General features: G+C 40.6%; 1 protein-coding gene and 1 non-coding gene across 3 annotated transcripts in view; one reads left to right on the top strand and one right to left on the bottom strand.

Moving 5' to 3' along the window:
* SMS (spermine synthase) overlaps positions 1 to 17,729 on the top strand; it is a 54,346-nt gene extending 36,617 nt beyond the window's left edge. For both annotated transcript variants that reach the window (XM_047844782.1, XM_047844781.1), the window contains exons 7-11: positions 931 to 1,020; positions 8,428 to 8,542; positions 9,791 to 9,870; positions 15,193 to 15,308; positions 17,204 to 17,729. In XM_047844782.1, coding sequence (XP_047700738.1) covers positions 931 to 1,020; positions 8,428 to 8,542; positions 9,791 to 9,870; positions 15,193 to 15,308; positions 17,204 to 17,243 — 441 coding nt within the window. In that variant the 3' untranslated portion in view covers positions 17,244 to 17,729. The remainder of the gene's footprint in view (positions 1 to 930; positions 1,021 to 8,427; positions 8,543 to 9,790; positions 9,871 to 15,192; positions 15,309 to 17,203) is intronic.
* Positions 8,048 to 8,155, bottom strand: LOC125157969 (U6 spliceosomal RNA). Its single transcript, XR_007149109.1, has one exon. It is a non-coding gene; the product is annotated as a U6 spliceosomal RNA (small nuclear RNA).
* Positions 17,730 to 18,705: the final 976 nt, after the last annotated feature.

An 18,705-nucleotide genomic window follows, 5' to 3' on the forward strand; every position in this document is an offset into this window, starting at 1 on the left:
CCAGTTAATGTTATGAGGCAAATGTGTTATAAATACTGTCTTGAACGAACATTTCAATTTAGTCCTAGTAGCCTTTTCATGTGGTTATGACCAAAGCAGCAGAGATGGCTCTAGTTGCAAAATAAAGAGAAAACAATCTTGGTCCAGCATCTACTGCTTAGCACTTCCTGGAAGGGCTTCATGAGGAGAAAAGAAAATTCAGTCCCTTTTGAATGACCTTGGTACAAAAATGAAATCATTATCTCATTCATGGGTTTTTTTTGGGGTAAATATGAAACCCATTAGTGTTATAAAATAATTGTCTTACCTTTTCTTTATTTTTTTAAAGATTCTATTTTTTTATTTTTTTAATTAAAAAAAAACATTTATTTTTGAGAGAGAGTGTGAGTGGGGAAGTAACAGAGAGAGAGAGGGAGACACAGAATCCAAAGCAGGCTCCAGGCTTTGATTTGTCAGCACAGAACCCACCGCAGGGCTCAAACTCACAAATGGCAAGTTCGTGACCTGAGCCTAAGTCCGACGCTCAACCTACTGAGCTACCCAGGTGCCCCTAAAGATTTTTTTTTAAGTAATCTCCATCCAGCTTGCGGTTTGAACTTATAACCCTGTGATCAAGAGTCACTTGTTCCGTTGGTTGAGCCAGCCAGCTGCCCTGTACCTTTTCTTTAAGGTGTTACTGTTTCAGGGCACCTGGGTGGCTCAGTCGTTAAGCATCTGACTTCGGCTCAGGTCATGATCTCATGGTTCATGAGTTTGAGGCCCACATCCAGTGAACCCCGCTTCTCCCCCCTCTACCCTCACCCGCCTCTTGTGGGATTCTTTCTCTGTCCCTTGCTCACTGGCACCCTCTCGCTCTCAAAACAATAGTGTTACTGTTTCAGAATTCTTTGATCTAAATTCAGGATGAATTTCTCCTTGACCTGTTTGAACATTGACCAAATGGTGATTGATGGATGTAAGAAATACATGCGAAAAACATGTGGCGACGTCTTAGACAATCTTAAAGGAGACTGCTATCAGGTAATTATATTTTCCGGATAACATTTTTAAGTCAACTGATACGTTATTGACTTGAATTGTGCCTTCCTAAAACGGCTTTAAGTATCATTGGTTAAGAAATAAATAGATCACCTTGTAGGGAAGGAAAAATTTTCCTCTAGAATGTGGAGGAAGGAGAATAAAATATCCCCCCAAACTGAGAAGGCACTTTGTGACCAGAAAACAAAGTAGGCCACTCCATACAGGTTACACAGAGTTTTATTCAGAGATACTTGCTGACAGGTGGGATGGGGCAGAGGATGACCCGTGGCAGCTGTATAGTTATTCTCTGCAAAGTCCAGACTGTAATCCACAGATTTATAGAGTGAGAGGATATGCAGGAGGGGCACTGTAGTGAGATCAGAGGGTTTGGGTGCACCTACTTGACAACTAACCTTTAATTATATTTTATGGCACCACCTGTGCATCAGGAAGGGGGAAAGACTATGTTATCTCTAACAGATTCATGGGAAGCCAAACCTATCCTGGCCTTGATAGGCATTTCAAAGGTATGTATATTAATCTCCAAGGTGCTGGAACACATAGCTCCGTGAGAGGTCACTGAGCAAGCATGAACAAGGTGGAGGGCCAGAGATGGACAGACTCTGTATTGTCAGCGCTCTTACCCCCTGCCCTTCTGGTTCTTGGCTGAGATTCCTATAATGAAAGACAGCTTAACAAGAGAAGGACAAGTTCATTAACATATATAGTTCGTGTATGCTTGGGAGAGACCTAGAGATAACTGAGTAATTCAGAGGTAGCTTTAGGATTTAGACTTAAATATCATCTGAATAGGGAAGGGGGTTGTAGGTGTCTTAGAGTGACTGTTAGTAAAGATAAAGGGCCCTTGGAAGAACAGATGGGACAGGTTTGATGTTTGTGACAAAGTTTGGTGTTCCGTGATAAGGGTCAACCTTCTCTGGTTGAATCCCCCAGAGAGGGGATCTCTGACAATTGAGTTTCTTTCAGAGGCTCCATCTTTTAGGCAGATGAAGGCGGAGTTTAAAGAAAGCTTCTCTGCATTTGCGGTTTTTCAAGTGCCTACCACTCAATATAATCAATATATGAAAGTGGCATATTTTGAGGTGACGTGTTCTGCTACTCTTCAGACCTCTTTTTGTGATTTATATGTGTATTTAAACATTTGCTTCTTGCTAAGTAAATTAGTTTCTGTCCTAAATTGTACTGTGCTTGCAAGTTAACCAGTCATTACAGTTTATCGGGTACATTTTGAATGGTCAACAGAGTATCTGTTTTTCAAATGATAATTATTTGCAAAGACCTGGTGTTTTTTAATAGTAATATTTTAATGGCTAAGGGGCTTGCCTGTTGCTACCCCCAGACCAGGAACCCTCAACCCCTTGAACACACCTAGAAAACTCTCAACCTCAGAATTTTCCAGGTTCCCCTTAATGGTTGTTCTAATCCAGCAAAGTGGAGGGGGGGGGGATGCATTCAGACACCCACCTTCCTCAAAAGCCAAACCATTTCAAAATAAAATACTATTTTTACCATTCCCTAGAATGTCTAAATGTCAATGTCACTACCTGCCTTTGGTGCTCTATTTTCAGACAGACTTGCAAGTCAAGAGTTGTTTTCCAAGGACATTAGTAAACTGTCCCACATATATCCAGCCTCTAATTACAACAATCTACAACTCAACATTACTGCAGGTTTGCGTTTGTGGTTCTGTTTATGCTTAAATTGTTTTTCTGAATCCATATAAGGAAGTTAGAAAAAAAGAGCCAGGGAGACAAGAATCTGAATCACCCTTCTAAAGTTACCCTATAACCTTGTATAAATGTCCTTTGAACTCTCTAAGTTTAATCTCCACCCATAAAATTGAAATAATACCCACTTGGCACAGGTGTGAGGATTACAGGTTAAAACACCTTAGCCAAGTCTGGCTAACAATGCAAACATTATTTGCCAACAATGGTAACTTTTAGCTTTGTGTGAAACACATCTGTCATGCTCTGAAGAACCTAATCCCCTCTCCCTTTTTAAACTCTCAAAATAGTAGATGTGAAATATGTATGTATCTTTTTCTCCCTTTGCTCACAAAACAATCACAACTACATTTTAATATAGATAGAATTCTTGCCTCGGCTTAAAAAATTAACACACATGTACCATGAAATCAAAATTGGATGCAAACACATTAGGGAAGATGGGGTAGGGAGGGGTAAGTAATTTACATATCAACAAATTAAAGCACTCATCTAAATTGTTTATAAATCTGGAGATACACATTCAAGATTCTGTTCAAATGTATTTGCTTGGGGTGTCTGGGTGGCTCAGTAAAGCATCTGACTTTTAATTTTTTTATTAATGTTTATTTAGTTTTGAAAGAGAGAGAGAGAGAGACACAGAGCACCAGCAGGGGAGGGGCAGAGAGAGAGAGGGAGGAGACACAGAATCCGAAGCAGGCTTCGAGCTCTGAGCTGTCAGCACAGAACTTGACACCAGGCTTGAACTCACAAGCCAGGCTTGAACTCAAGCCGCTTGAACTCACGAGCCATGAGATCATGACCTGAACTGAGCACAGAGCCTGCTTGAGCTATTCTCTCTCTTTCTCTCTCTCTCTCTCTCTCTCTCTCTCTCTCGCCCTCTCCCTTGCTTGCGTGTTCTCTCCCCCCCGCCCACGAATAATAAATAAATAATTAAAAAATTTGAAAAAGAGAAACTTAAATGTTCTATAAAATATCAAAATACATAAGGCATTTCCATTAAAACTAGAAATAAGGTGAAAGTGCTTATTATTACCTTTATTCACTTTTGAGGCATTAGCTAATGTAGTAAGGTAGAAAAATGAAAACAGTAAAAATATAGAATCATTTGCAGATGATACGAATGCTTAGAAAATCTAGGAAACTCACCTAGAAAACTAGTTGAGTTCATGAGAATTTGGTGCAGTGATTGGACAGAGACAGTCTAAAAAAATTTTTTTAGCTTTGTTAAATGCAAAACAGTTTGAATAGAAATTGGAGGTGGAGAATGGGTTGGAGATCCTATTCAAAATAATGGCCAATTGAGGTTTTTTTTAAGCTTTTAACTTTTTTTTTTTTTTACATTTTTATTTATTTTTGAGAGACAGAGACAGAGTGTGTGTGGGGTGGGGGGGTGCAAAGAGGGAAGGAGACACAGAATCAGAAGCAGGATCCAGGCTCCGAGCTGCCAGCACAGAGCCCGATGTGGAGCTTGAACCCACGAACCATGAGATCATGACCTGAGCTGAAGTCAGCTGCTTAACTGACTAAGCCACCCAGGCGCCCCTAAGCTTTTAATTTTAGTACCAGTGTAGTTTACAGATTGTTATATTAGTTTCAGGTGTACCATATAGTGATTCAACAATTCTATATACTTCTCAGTGCTCAGCATGATATATGTGCTCTTAATCCCCTTCACCTAGTTCATCCACCTCCCCTCTGCTAACCATTGGTTTGTTCTCCATAGTTAAGAGTCTGTTTTTTGGTTTCTTTCTTTTTTAATTGTTCATTTGTTTTGTTTCTTAAATTCCACTTATGAGTGAAATCATATGGTTTTTGTCTATCTTATACTGAGTTATTTTGCTTAGCATTATACTCGAGCTCTGTCCATGTCATTACAAATTGCAAGGATTTATTCTTTTTTATGGCTGAGTAATATTCCATTGTGTGTGTGCACAGGCCACCTCTTCTTTAATTGATTGACACTTGGGCTGCTTCTGTATCTCAGTTACTGTGAATAATGTAGCCATAAACATTGGTGTGCATGTATCCCTTTGAATTAATGTTCTTGTGTTCTTTGGGTAAATACCTGGTAGTGCAATTGCTGGATCATAAGGTAGTTCCATTTTTAACTTTTTGGGGAACCTCCATTTTGTTTTCCATAGTGACTGCACCAGTTTGCATTCCCATCAACAGCGCATGAGTGTTCCTTTTTCTCCGCATCCTCACCAACACCTGTTGTTTCCTGTGTTTTTGATTTTAGCCATTCTGACAGGTGTGAGGTGATACCTCATTGTGGCTTTGATTTGCATTTGCCTGATAATGTGCATCTTTTCATGTGTCTGTTGGCCATCTGGCTGTCTTTGGAAGAATGTCTGTTCATGTATTCTGCTCATTTTTAAATTGGATTGTTTATATTTTGGATGTTGAGTTGTGTAAGTTCTTTATTTCATCCTGACCCTTTATCAGATATGTCATTTGCAAATATCTTCTCCCATTCCATAGTTTGTCTTTTAGTTTTGTTGATAGTTGTGCAGAAGCTTTTTATTTTGACGTCCCAATAGTTTATTTTTGCTTTTGTTTCTGTTGCTTCCGGAGACATATTTAGAAAAATGTTGCTATGGCCAGTGTTAGAGATATTACTGCATGTGTTCTCTTCTAGGATTTTTTATGGTTTCAGGTTTCACATTTAGGAATAATGACCCATCATTAAATACCTAGGAGTATATTTAAATAAGAATGGTATTGTGGGACTGATAAGAATTAGGTCAAGGTCTTACTGAAAGACTAACTGAAGTTGGAACATATGGAGAGACATGTTATATTTCTAGAATGAGAATACTGGAACAGTGTCTGTAACTTCCTATTACAACTAATACCAATCAGAATCCCAAGGAGGTTTTTAGAATTAGACCAAATGGTTTCAAGTTCATTTGTAACAATACATACCTAAGAATAGCCAAGAAAAACAATTTTAAATAATCATAGTGAAGGGAGATTTGTGCTGTTGTTTGTTAAAGCGTAATCAAATAGGAAGTATGATGTTGACACAGGAATCGACAGATAAGAGGAATGGCACAGAGACTTTGAACACGTCTGAGTGTGTATTTGTACACACAGCTAATACATGACCTAAGGTATATTTCAAGTTTGCTTCGGAAAAGGAGATTTAGTTGATTTCATAAGTGGTGCCAGCACAATGGGCTGTTCTCATTTACATGAGAACAAAGTTAACATAACCTCAGAAGCCATAGAAAAATTAATCTCAGATGGCTTAAGGTCTAGATACATAAACTTAATACATTTAGGGAAATTTAGCATATTTAATCTTGAAGTTGGGAAACCTTTTAAAGAAAGACAAGAAACCCAGAAACTGTAACAACATAATACCATAAAGCCAAAAAACTAGTAACAAAAGTGACAGGTATTTAATCCCTTTAATAATACAGAGAGCCCCTCCCTACAACTTAAAACTTAAAAACGAAGATGACTAAATAGAAAAATGTAAAGGATATGAACTGGTCAATCTCAGGAAATGAAAATCAAATATCCTATACATTTTTTTTATGTTTATTTTTGAGAGAGAGCGAGAGCGTGAACACACAAGTAGGGGAGGGGCAGAGAGAGGGAGACACAGAATCAGAAGCAGGCTCCAGGCTCCAAGCTGGGAGCACGGAGCCCTGCTTGGGCCTGAACCACGAACCGTGAGATCATGACCTGAGCTGAAGTCGGATGCTTAATTGACTGAGCCACCCAGGCACCCCTATCCTGTAAACTTATAACAAAATGTTCACCCCTGTTAGTGACTCTGCAAGTACATGTGGAAACATGAGCAAGGGAAGGGACCTGACATAATAGAAGAGGGACAATATACAGTGCTGGGGAGGATGCCAGGGAAACAGATGCTCGCAATTATTGCTAGTTGGAGTGTGAATGGCCATCAAAACTAAAAACTAAAATGTACATGCCTTTTGTCTCAGCAACCCAATGTTTGAGTGTCTAGCCTACAGACAGGCATCTATACACGGAGGTTGAGTAGCATATTTTTAGTGGAATGATACAATTTTTAAAAATACCATTACCTGGAATGGTGTTAGATGAAAATTTTCAAGTTCAGCATGTGTGTGATCCTAGCTTGCTTGCTTGCATTCTTTCTGATCCTAGTTTTATAAAATGGGACAAGCATTTGTGTTTTTGTGTTAGTAAAAGTGTATATGAGCATAGGAAAAAACAGCATATCAAATAGGATTGATTAGTGTTTTCTATGTCTTTATATGGTTGCACTTAGATGGTGTATTAAGTGAAGCAAGTTACAAAACAACAGGACTATAAAATTGTGACTGAGGATTTGTATAAGAACATTCATAGGAAAAATTCTGGAATAGGTTGTTCAGGGAATTGTGGCAAACTTGACTTCTGATTTACATGAATTTGTTTTACATGAGTGTGTATTTTGTAACTAGAAAAATAAAAGACAAGGAGAGTAACTCCTGCTAGTTCAAGATGTTGCCCGCAGCCTACGCATCCCCAGCATGTACCTATAGTACTTCAAAGAGAAGGCAAACCCCAAACTTCCTGTACAGTTGACCCTTGAGCAACATGAGGAACATGGGGGTTAGGGGTGCTGACCCCCCCAACCCTCCCCTATAGTCAAAAATCTGCCTCTAACTTTAGACTCCCCCCAAACTTAACTACTCATAACATGTCCTTGACCAGAGACCTTATCAAGAACGTAAATAGTAGGGGTGGTGCCTGGGTGGGTCAGTCGGTTAAGCGTCTGCCTTTGGCTCATGGTTCACGAATTCTAGCCCCACATTGGGCTCTCTGATGTGCACACAGAGGCCGCTTCAGATCCTCTGTCCCCCCTCTCTCTGCCCCTCCCACACTTGTGCGCGTGTGTGCGTGCGCTCTCTCGCTCTCTCTCCCCCTCTCCCTCTCCCTCTCTCCTTCTCCCTCTGTCCTTCCCTCTCCCTCTCCCTCTCTATCTCTCTCTCTCCCCCTCCCTCTCTCTCACATTTTGTATGTTATAGGTATTATATACTGTATTTTTTTTAAGTTTATTTATTTTGAGAGCGCACACATGAGTAGGGTAGGGGCAGAGAGAGGTGGGAGAAAGAGAATCCCAAGTAGGGCCCACACTGTTAGCACAGAGCCCGACTTGGGACTCAATCTCACGAACCATGAGATCATGATGTGAGCCAAAATCGAATCCGATGCTTAATCGACTGAGCCACCCAGGTGCCCTGGCTCCGTTTCTTATTTTGGGTACCTTTGGGCAAGATATGGTACCCATCTCTTCTTTCTTTCTCTCTCTTCTGGAAGTATTTGTGTGTCATCCTTGCACAGGGGCCATGCTAATCTTCTCTGTATCGTTCCAATTTTAGTATGTGTGCTAGCAAAGCAAGCACTGTGTAACCTCTGTTAACTTTGTTTTCCACTTATAAACTAGGGGTCATTAATAGTACCTGTAGATTGTTGCTTAGATTAAATGAGAAGGCATACTAAAGCATATAGTAGGCACTGAATTGTAGCTCTTATAGGCATGGATGGAAGTCATTCCTTGTTCATGGAGGTGTTGTGGATCTCAGCAACGGCTTGCATTTTCCTCCCTCCTCTACAAGGGCTTAACTGCTTCCACATGAGTTGGCTCACATACATCTATTCCTTTTCTCTTTGGAAGGTTCTAATAGAAGACTGTATTCCAGTACTGAAGAGGTACGCCAAAGAAGGGAGAGAGTTTGATTATGTGATTAATGATTTGACAGCTGTTCCAATCTCCACATCTCCAGAAGAAGGTAGATTCTGTTTTTTGTTTTCTGACCAAGACAATGTTCATGAAAATGTTTTTCTTGGCACTTCGTGAGAATGAAAGGCTCTTAGAGATTGTCTACGTAGTAAGTTCCTTCATTTTTTCAAGGTAGTTAAACTGCAGCGTACAGTGGAAAGATGGCTGAATTTGGCTTTGGTCAAATCCTGTTCTGTCACTAAATAAGCACATTTACTCAGTCATTTGAGAGAAACATTAAATAAAATGACTCAATCACATTATTGAGAAATTAGCTTGTTTGGTAATTTACTTAAATTATGTGATTTAAAAAAAAATTATTTGAGAAAGAAACAGTGTGAGCAGAAGGGCAGAGAGAGAGAATCCCAAGTAGGCTTTGAACTGTCAGCGCAGAGCCGGACACATGGCTCTTACTCAAAAAACTGTGAGATCATAAACTGAGCCGAAATCAAAAGTCGGTGCTTAACCAACTGAGCCACCCCGGCTCCCCTACATTATATGATTTTTAACCTGTACTAGGACAAACTGGTGACCTTTCTAAGCAACACCAGTGACTATTCCCCTTCTCAAACCACACGCTGTAAATCACTGCCGGTTTGGCATGTCAGTGTTACTGTTTTTCTATAACCTTGTCTTCCTGCTGAGTTTGCAGACTGGGTCCCCACCTGATGACCCTTGCTGTTTCTCTCTTGGGATGTTGCAACTTCCCTCTTAAACCTGTTGTCTTTTAGATTTCATCCACTGCCTTTCTGTCTAATCTTTATTGGTACTGTGAGAGCAGTGCTAAGCACAAGGACATTTGCTTTTTTTTTTTTTTTTTTTTTTTTTTTTAATTTTTAACGTTTATTTATTTTTTTTGAGACAGAGAGAGACAGAGCATGAACAGGGGAGGGTCAGAGAGAGGGAGACACAGAATCCGAAACAGGCTCCAGGCTCTGAGCTGTCAGCACAGAGCCCGACGCGGGGCTCGAACTCACGGACCGCGAGATCATGACCTGAGCTGAAGTCGGCGGCCCAACCGACTGACCACCCAGGCGCCCCAAGGATGTTTGCTTTTGACGTTGAGTATATGCACGTGTGTGCAAGACACCCCAAAAAGACAGTACATTTTTACAAATAAGATTTTGAATATGGAGTCTCAAGCTCTTGGCTACTTTCTTTTGTTGGTATTTTTGAATATTAATGCGAATATTTGACATTAGATGTTTCTGATGCATGTAAACCCATATTTATATAATTAATTTTTTTTATTATCCAGATTCTACATGGGAGTTTCTCAGACTGATTCTTGACCTCTCGATGAAAGTACTGAAACCGGATGGGAAGTATTTTACACAGGTATACACTTAACTCTTTTTCCCCAGAACGCTCGATAAGAATTTTTATATTTTGAAATTTGCATGCATATTACTGAAATTTATATTTGTTAAGGATAGAACATCATAACTGTATTATGTTCTTTCAGACAACAAGTTTGTAAATAGCTGACCTGTCCTCTCCAGAATTAATGAGTTCTCTTATGTCCTTTTATTGCCCACTGTCCTAATTTATCAACCTTGGGCTGTGGCTGTAGTATGAACTCCTGCCACCAGATGGAGATACAGATTGTGATTTTATTTGTTTTTTGTTTGTTTGTTTTTTAATTTCTCTCCCCTTATCCTCTAGGAGATTCTTCATTGGAAAGCCAGTTTATCAACATAAAGCTTAATAAACTGCTTTGACTGTAGTATGAGTTCCTGCCACCAGATGGAAGCAAATTGTTTTTTTCCCATTCTCTAGGGGATTCTTAAATTTAAAAGAAAGTTTAAAATTTGTATCTCTTGTTATGTAATATATATATAATATATATATACATATACATATATCTTGTTATGTATGTGTGTGTGTGTGTGTGTGTGTGTGTATACACACCCTGCTAAAGTCCTGAAGAAAATTCTGAAAATGACCACAAAAGGTGCTAAATGCTGATCTAGTCTCTTTACTTGGTACACCAGTCCCTTAATTCATAAGCAGAAAATAAGCACTTACCTAGGCAGTATTGCACTCTGGTCCCTGTAATTCTTAAGTGTTTTCAGGAGCCCTCCCCCACCCCTTTAAAAAGCAATAGCATATTTAAATGTCAAAAACTAGTAGAGAGGACTTAACTTTATTCTCCCAAAGAGGCATTTTAATGCAGGCTCTGGGCACTTGTTGGGATCTGAGATTAATAATGGTGAATACAACTTGGAAACTCTAAGGGACACCTTGAATTAGTCTTCAGCCCATCCTGTTTTCCTTTTCTTTCCCTTGCATGTAAGACCCCACTCTCCATGGTGATTAATCTTAGAGACCTTGAACTTGGTGAAAGTATTGAGAAGCTTCGAGGGAAAGAGACAACTGTATATGAATGGAATTTTTTTGCCTGATGTTTAGAAATGATTTTTTTTTTTTAATTTTTTTTTTCAACATTTATTTATTTTTGGGACAGAGAGAGAGCATGAACGGGGGAGGGGCAGAGAGAGAGGGAGACACAGAATCGGAAACAGGCTCCAGGCTCTGAGCCATCAGCCCAGAGCCCGACGCGGGGCTCGAACTCACGGACCGCGAGATCGTGACCTGGCTGAAGTCGGACGCCCAACCGACTGCGCCACCCAGGCGCCCCTAGAAATGATTTTTTTTAACACATTCTAGACTTGAGTCTCTAATATTTTTTTAATGTTAATTTTACTTTTGAGAGAGAAAGAGACAGAGCATGAATGGGGAGGGGCAGAGAGAGAGAGGGAGACACAGAATCCGAAGCAGGCTATAGGCTCTGACCTGTCAGTGCAGAGCCAGACACAGGGTTTGAATTCATGAACCGGGAGATCATAACCTGAGCCAAAATCAAGAGTTGGACGCTTAACTGACTGAGCCTCCCAGACGTCCCTGTAGTACCTTTTTTGAAACTGCCATGTGATAATGCTCAGGAGATACTCTTGATTCACGCCTACCCCCTTTACCTCAGCATGTAGCTTAGAACTGAAACATAAAGATGGAATGAAAATGTTGTTTGACCTCTTAGCAGACCTCAGGCAGACTAAATGTCCTGCCTGAAATTGCATCACAGTAGCAAATTCATGATGTCATTAGTAATCACCCTGGCTGCATGAAGGCAGCCTAGTTAGTGCCACAGAGCTGGGGAAAGCTGTGGAAATGGAGTGGGTGGGAACTGAGCTGGCTCTGGTGGGCCAGGGGAATTTCAATCCAGGGAATATTTGCTTTCAAGACCAGGGACTCGACCTCCTTCCCTTCTCTTCCCCACTCGCCTTTAAAAAAAAAAAAAAATAACAAAAAAACTCTAGAGGTTCTTTGATACATACAAACTTATGTATGTGGCATTCATGTAAGTTATTATGCAAAATACTACCCCCTCCTTGAGAAGTGGACATAACTGGTACCCTCGACACGTCTACATTACTCCCTAAACGCCTGTCCACCTTTTAGAAGGTAACCCATCTTTAGTGTTATTCTTTTTTATTCTTGTACTTTTTTTTCTTAAGTAAACTCAGTGCCCAAGTGGGGTTTGAACTCACAACCCCGAGAGCAAGAGTCACATGCTTTACTGACTGAGCCAGCCAGGTGCCCCCCTGTACTTTTCTTTATAGATGTTTCACATATGTGTAATTTCCTGTCATTATATTGTTCAGCTTGCGTTTGAACTTGCTGAGAATGATGTTATTAAGGATATATTCTTCCGGACTTGCATTTTTGTTTTGTTTTTTTTACGTTACAAAAATCATACATACTGTTAAATTTAAAAGATAAAAACAATATAGAAATCTAGAGTAAAAAAGCAGTGTCACCTACTCACACCTAACATGGGCCAAGGAAAGCTTCCTAGAACCAAACTACTGAATAGGGATTTACCTCTTAGGATGCCCACCTCCCCCCAATTATTCCCTTGTCAAACTTAAAAAATTTTTTTTTTTAATGTTTGTTTATTTTGGGGAGACAGTGGGGGAGGGGCAGAAAGAGAGAGGGAGACACAGAATCCGAAGCAGGCCCCAGGCTCTGAGCTGTCAGCACAGAGCCTGATGCAGGCTCACACCCACAAAGCGTGGGATCATGACCTGGGCCGAAGTCAGATGCTCAACCAACTGTTCCACCCAGGTGCCCCAGTTCCCTTCTCATCCTTAATAGGTATTTAATTCTCTGCTATTGGGTTTTTGTTCTGCATCTCCAATGTCTGTCCTTTGTCCATCCAGCCTTCCTTTTTTTCTTTTTTCATCGAGGCATTGGATTTGCACGTATGCATTACATGGCTAGAAAAAGAATCCCAGGATTTTCCCTCTTGTGGATTTTCATCAATTGTTTCCTCCTGCTCCACGATGCCAACTGAGGTTGTCAGTACTATGAAACCGAACTGGTAGGACGGGAGCAGATTATTCTAGCATTTTTCTAGATCTTTTCGTTGTACACCAGATCTGGGGCTAGTCATTCTATACTTGTTTAACCTGCCCGTGAGGTCACAACAATTTTCCCGGCTCTGTGACATCAATGGTTTCAGATTTGCCAATGTAACCATGCTTCATCTCCCAGCTAGAAACCCAACGATGACTTTGGAGCATGGCCTAATAAGTACCTGGTGTCTGCCTCTCTCTTCGGCATTGTTGCTGCTCTTGAGAGCAACCATCTGGATGTTCATGCGCACTGTTACGGTGGCACTGAAAAAACCGATATGTCTTTCTTAAGACAAGAAAAAAATGTATTTCCATTTAAATACACAGGAAAGTAAAATGTATCACATTACTTTTTTGGGGTAGGTCTCCATTTGTGGTGAGGTTTTTTTTCCTTTTTTTAACTGCTTTTTGACAATGCTGGGGAAGAACAAATTGAAACTTTCCTATCTCCTTACCACATTCTCAGTAAGGAGATCCTCCCATATGCCTTCAGTAAAGAGAGTCTGGTGTCAATTTTAAGATGGCAAGAAAAACCATTGAACTGTGCACCTAGGTGGCATTTCCATTCTCTAGCTTCCCCAGTGGTGATATGTTCTAAAAACATCCAGCATTGTTTTCTATTTGTGAATCTTAAATTACATGTGTGGTGTTTATATACTCTCATGGTGAACTTAATGTTGAAACCAAATTATATGCTGGTGAAGGGCACTTTGGCCAAATCCCACTGCAGGACCCTAGATGATGGGTTACTAAACAGGCTGACACTGAAGGACGACGTCATGCTAAACGAACGTGCTAAGTGAAAACCGCCAAGGCCGGCTCTCAGAATAGTTCTTTTGCCCACTTGCCTGTGGCTAGTTGGTTGGTTTCGAAATGCATTTCATTTGTGATGCTTACATCACTGAATGCCTTCATTTGTGAGTATCGCTCACAAATAATTTTCATTTGTGAATAATTTTCATTTTACATTGTACTTGGCTATTCTAAGGCAAATTGATAGTGAAGTTCTTAAGAAATGGAATCACCACATGCATTCAGTAGTCTTTGGTTTGTAAAGAATTTTAGAGGTTAAAAGGAAATAGGTGGTATTAAGTACCCATTATGAAAAGCCACAATTAGGAAACTTGAGCTAAAATGATAAAACCTAACCCAGACCTAATGAATGAAAATCACGTGTGATTCATATGCACATTAAAGATTAAGAAGCACTGCTCTAGGGGTTCCTGGGCTGAGTAAGCGGGGGTGGGGGGGTGGGAGGGGGTGGCGGGGCGGGGCAGCATGTAACTCTTGAGTTGTGAGTGAGTTCAAGCCCCATATTGGGTGTGGAGATTACTTAAAAACAAAAAAAAAGGCACTGCTATAGAACTAGGCAGATCCTTTCAGTAGCTCTGCTCTGTTCTTGGCCAGCATCTGATTCATCCTTTTTTTCTTCATGGTCACAGAGTGGCTGCTGCAGCTTCAAATGTCACATCTAGGTCATAGGCTGGAAGTAAGTTGAAGAGACGGGTCACTCTGTTTATCCTTGATTGTCCAGAAGCATAAACTTTCCTGGTAGCCCCCAGCAGAGTTAACTACATCTCACTGACCACTCCTAACTGCTGGGGAGACTGAAAAGGTGGTGGCAAGAAAGGGAGAAAAATTAGAACAATGAAGTCAAGGGAGGATGCTTGATAAGGAGTGGAACTGTGGGATATCCTTACTTAGTATACATATTATGAGTAAACTTTTGTTTTCTTAGGCCTGAAAATCACATATTTAGGGGAAAGCTTAGAGGTATGAACATAGTTCTTTGGCAACGTCTTAGATTCTTATGAAGGTCATAGTTTTAAGCCATTCTGGAAACGAAGAGCATTATCTTTCTGATGTTTCATTCTCAACATAGTGGTGACCAGTGGGAAAACATTTTGAATGGCTCATGTGTATGAATCTTTGCTAATTGCATGGTGTTGATACAGTGACTGTGTTACTAATGAGAAATTGGTCTCACTGCTTTCTGTAGCTTCATTCTCTGAATGTGAAATGGCTTGGTAAATGAGGTAGAAGGATAATGAGCTAATTAATGGATCTATAAGTAGAATTGAATGCAGTGTGTCATAGCACAGAAGCCTTCTCTCATTTTCGAAGAGGAGAACTTTCATCTAAAGCTAAAATTGTTTTCATTTATTAGAGACCTTCAAATGAGTGGGGGGGCCTTCAGTAAGACTCAAGAATCCCATTGTTTGCTTTCCTGTCTTTGATTTAGGGTAACTGTGTCAATTTGACAGAAGCCTTGTCGCTCTATGAAGAACAGCTTGGGCGCCTGTATTGTCCTGTGGAATTCTCAAAGGAGATCGTCTGTGTTCCTTCATACTTGGAATTGTATCCTTCGACATAACATGACATTATGTTGTTAGATCAGAATACCCAAGTAAGGGGCACCTGGGTGGCGCAGTCGGTTAAGCGTCCGACTTCAGCCAGGTCACGATCTCGCGGTCCGTGAGTTTGAGCCCCGCGTCGGGCTCTGGGCTGATGGCTCAGAGCCTGGAGCCTGTTTCCGATTCTGTGTCTCCCTCTCTCTCTGCCCCTCCCCCGTTCATGCTCTGTCTCTCTCTGTGCAAAAATAAATAAACATTGAAAAAAAAATTTAAAAAAAAAAAAAAAAAAAAAAGAATACCCAAGTAAATCCCATGCCAGTTCAACATTTTAAATCCCAGTAATAAATGGAATTAGGTCTATACTATCTAAGGCCATGGTCTTCAGATGCGGCTGCACATTGGAATTCCCTGAAGCTTTAAAATAACTACTGATACCTGGATCACTCTCAGATTCTGGGGTGTGGCCTCCCACAACTCCCCAGGTGGTTCTACTGATTAAGCAGCACTGGTTCTCAAAGGCTGTCCCCAGAACTGCAGCATCCCCTGGGAACCGGTTAGCATGAAGATCCTCAAGCCCCACCCTGGCCTCCTGCTCCAGCAGAGGCTGGCAGAGGCTGGCTTGAGGCCTGGTTACCTGCCTGGACCGGTCTACCAGGACATTGCTGTGCACATAAAGCTTCAGAAGCCCTAGTCTAAAATACCACCTGAGTAGCGGGCAAAAAGAGTAAACATGCTAATTCTATTTTTTTTTTTAAGTTTATTTATTTTGAGAGCAAGAGTGCATGCACAGGGTGGGGAGGAGCAGAGAGGGGAAAGAATCCCAAGCAGGCTCCACGCTTGTCAGCAGGGAGCCCACAAACCATGAGATCATCATCTGCGCCGAAATGAAGAAATGAAGAGTCGGATGCTTAACCAGCTGAGCCACCCAGTCGCCCCTCATTCTATTTTTTGTATTAAAATCATCCTACTTTGATATTAGTTTCACTTGATTCTGATTTGCAGTAGAAACCAATGTTGGTGTTCTTCATTAGTTCCAATTAGTAAAGTTAGTCCAGAGAAATAAAAGTACCCAGAGAAAAGGCAGAATAGGAGCATTGTCACTGGAAATTTAAAATGGCGTTTCCTCCTAAAAGGCAGACTTCTAGTCTCCAGATAAAAGCTTCCTTATCTGAGGTGGCCAAGTCTAGTTTTCTGTAACAGCTGTCTTCATTGCTGTCTAGAGAGATCCTGTGACTGCCACTGGCCTGCAGTGAGGTCCTTGTCCGCAAACCCTGGCAGCCTCTGACAGACACAGGCCTTAGAAAACCCCTAGATCCCCCTGGAAGAAGCTCTCTGTATATGCTGGGCAGCCACTTTTTTTCTGTGGAGATCTCTGATAACTCTCCCCTGACCAACTGTCCACCTTCATCAGACTTTCCTTCTGGAGCATTTTTTTGGTAGAAATCCAGTTCATAACATTTGGAGAAAAGGCTTCTGCCCTCTGGCTCCACTCCATCCTTCTACCTGTTTTTCCTTCTCTTTCTCCCTCCCTCTCTTTTTCCCACCCCTCTCTTCCTCCTCCACCCCCCAGCCTCTCACCTTCCCACCCTTCCTTGTCATGTTAATTCCCTAAGAAGTCTGAAAGACCTCGGAAAGCAGTAGCATACCTGAGGGAGTATTTGTATGCCTTTAGCCTTGCCCCCATTTGCTCCCCGCTCCTCCCCACTGGCGACCCAGTCACAGGTGGTAGGTATGCAGGCTGTTAAAGTGGCTTGTTAAGAGGACCTAATGCTCATCACTGCAATGCTTTAAGCCTTGAAACTTGCATCCACCTTCCAGTTTGTAGGCCAGCAAACAAATTTTAAATGCTGTCTGTTCTTCCTTGAATTATCTGCACTTATTCCTTGACTCCCTGTCCAGGTGGGTATTTTACACTGTTTGGAAGAAAGCTAACCCTTGAAGACCGTTGTCCCCAATCGTGTGTGCTGCAAATAGCCTTCCTGACCTTCATATGCTGTACATGACATCGAAAGGAGTCAGGCAATTGATTGTGAATTCCTTCAAGTTTTATTTTCTTTTTAATTATTATTCTTAATTTAAAAAAAGCAAATGGAAAATGTATATTTTGATGAACTAGGGTGTTATTTTTTTTGAAAGTCAGCTGAAGGATGATTAGACAGCACAGCGAAGGCTGCTAAATGCACTGAACCCCTAGAATGTGATTTTTGTTACTTTCTTTTGTGTGTGTGGGCTTTTTATTTTTGTTTTGGTAGACTTCAAATTTGGTTGTTTGGAGGAATGAACATCATTGTTTTTGTTCTGGAGGGAAGTTCTTGATGGTGTTTTTTTCCCAGAAAATTGACTTAGTTATTAAAATTTGGTGCTTATAAGAAAGAGTTAAGAAAAAATGAATAGCAATGCTTCAATTAAAATTATAAATGAGAAATTTCATGTGTTTGTCGTTTTATTTCAGCCAGGTCCCCACTTTCTCACTGCTGATCTCACAGAACAAAGGTGTCTCCTGATCTTTTTTAGTTCTTTTCTATCACTCAGTGCCATTTATCTCTTTATAACAGGATGGCCTTAGGGCCTTTTTGAACAGTAGTAATGACTTCATTTACCCCCGTGGTAAATGATACACAACTTATTACATTCACCAGTTCTTCATTATAAAATTGACCTGAGGATAGGAAAAGATTTGGTCTTACTGGAAAGTTGAAAGTCAGAAGCTTGTTTCTATTCCCATTCTTATTGGTGTATTAGATGTGGAAACACAGAGCATTTTGGATTGCTGCTGTAAAACTTTTTAAGAAGGATTTTAGATGTACAGATAGATGAGAGTTTGTAGAGGCCTGCAATAAGAGCGGCATAAACTCAGGAAGTGCAGGCAGCTAACAGCTTGTAAAGTGTATTTGTGGATAAGAATCCACATCAAAGGTGAAGGTACACTGACTTGGATTATTAGACATCAGTGGTTATTCTGTTCTTTTTATAACAGCTTTATGTTTTATCAAGGCACTGCGTTCATTTATGGTGAATTTGCAGTGAGGAAAGCATTAAAAATTGAAATATTCAGTGTGTGTTTTGAGAAAATTAGTGTCAACCCGGAACATTCTTCCTCCCAAGATAGGTTTCTCTGACAGATACTCTTTTTTTTTTAATAGTTTTGTTGTTTTGATTTTATTTTTTTAGGATTTTATTTTTAAGTAATCTCTATGCCCAACGTGGGGCTTGAACTCACAATCCCGAGATCAAGAGTCGCCGCCAGGCACCCCTCTAACAGATATTCTTTAAAAAATGAGTGCATGCCTACTTTTCTTTTTGATTGGATTGGCACGGAGAAGAAACAATAATGGAATAAAGGGAGAGTTTGTCATGTTGGAACTAGACTGGCTTTCAGCATATATTTTTCTTGTGCATTG

The sequence above is a fragment of the Prionailurus viverrinus genome, chromosome X (assembly GCF_022837055.1).
Source record: "Prionailurus viverrinus isolate Anna chromosome X, UM_Priviv_1.0, whole genome shotgun sequence".
Taxonomy (NCBI): domain Eukaryota; kingdom Metazoa; phylum Chordata; class Mammalia; order Carnivora; family Felidae; genus Prionailurus; species Prionailurus viverrinus.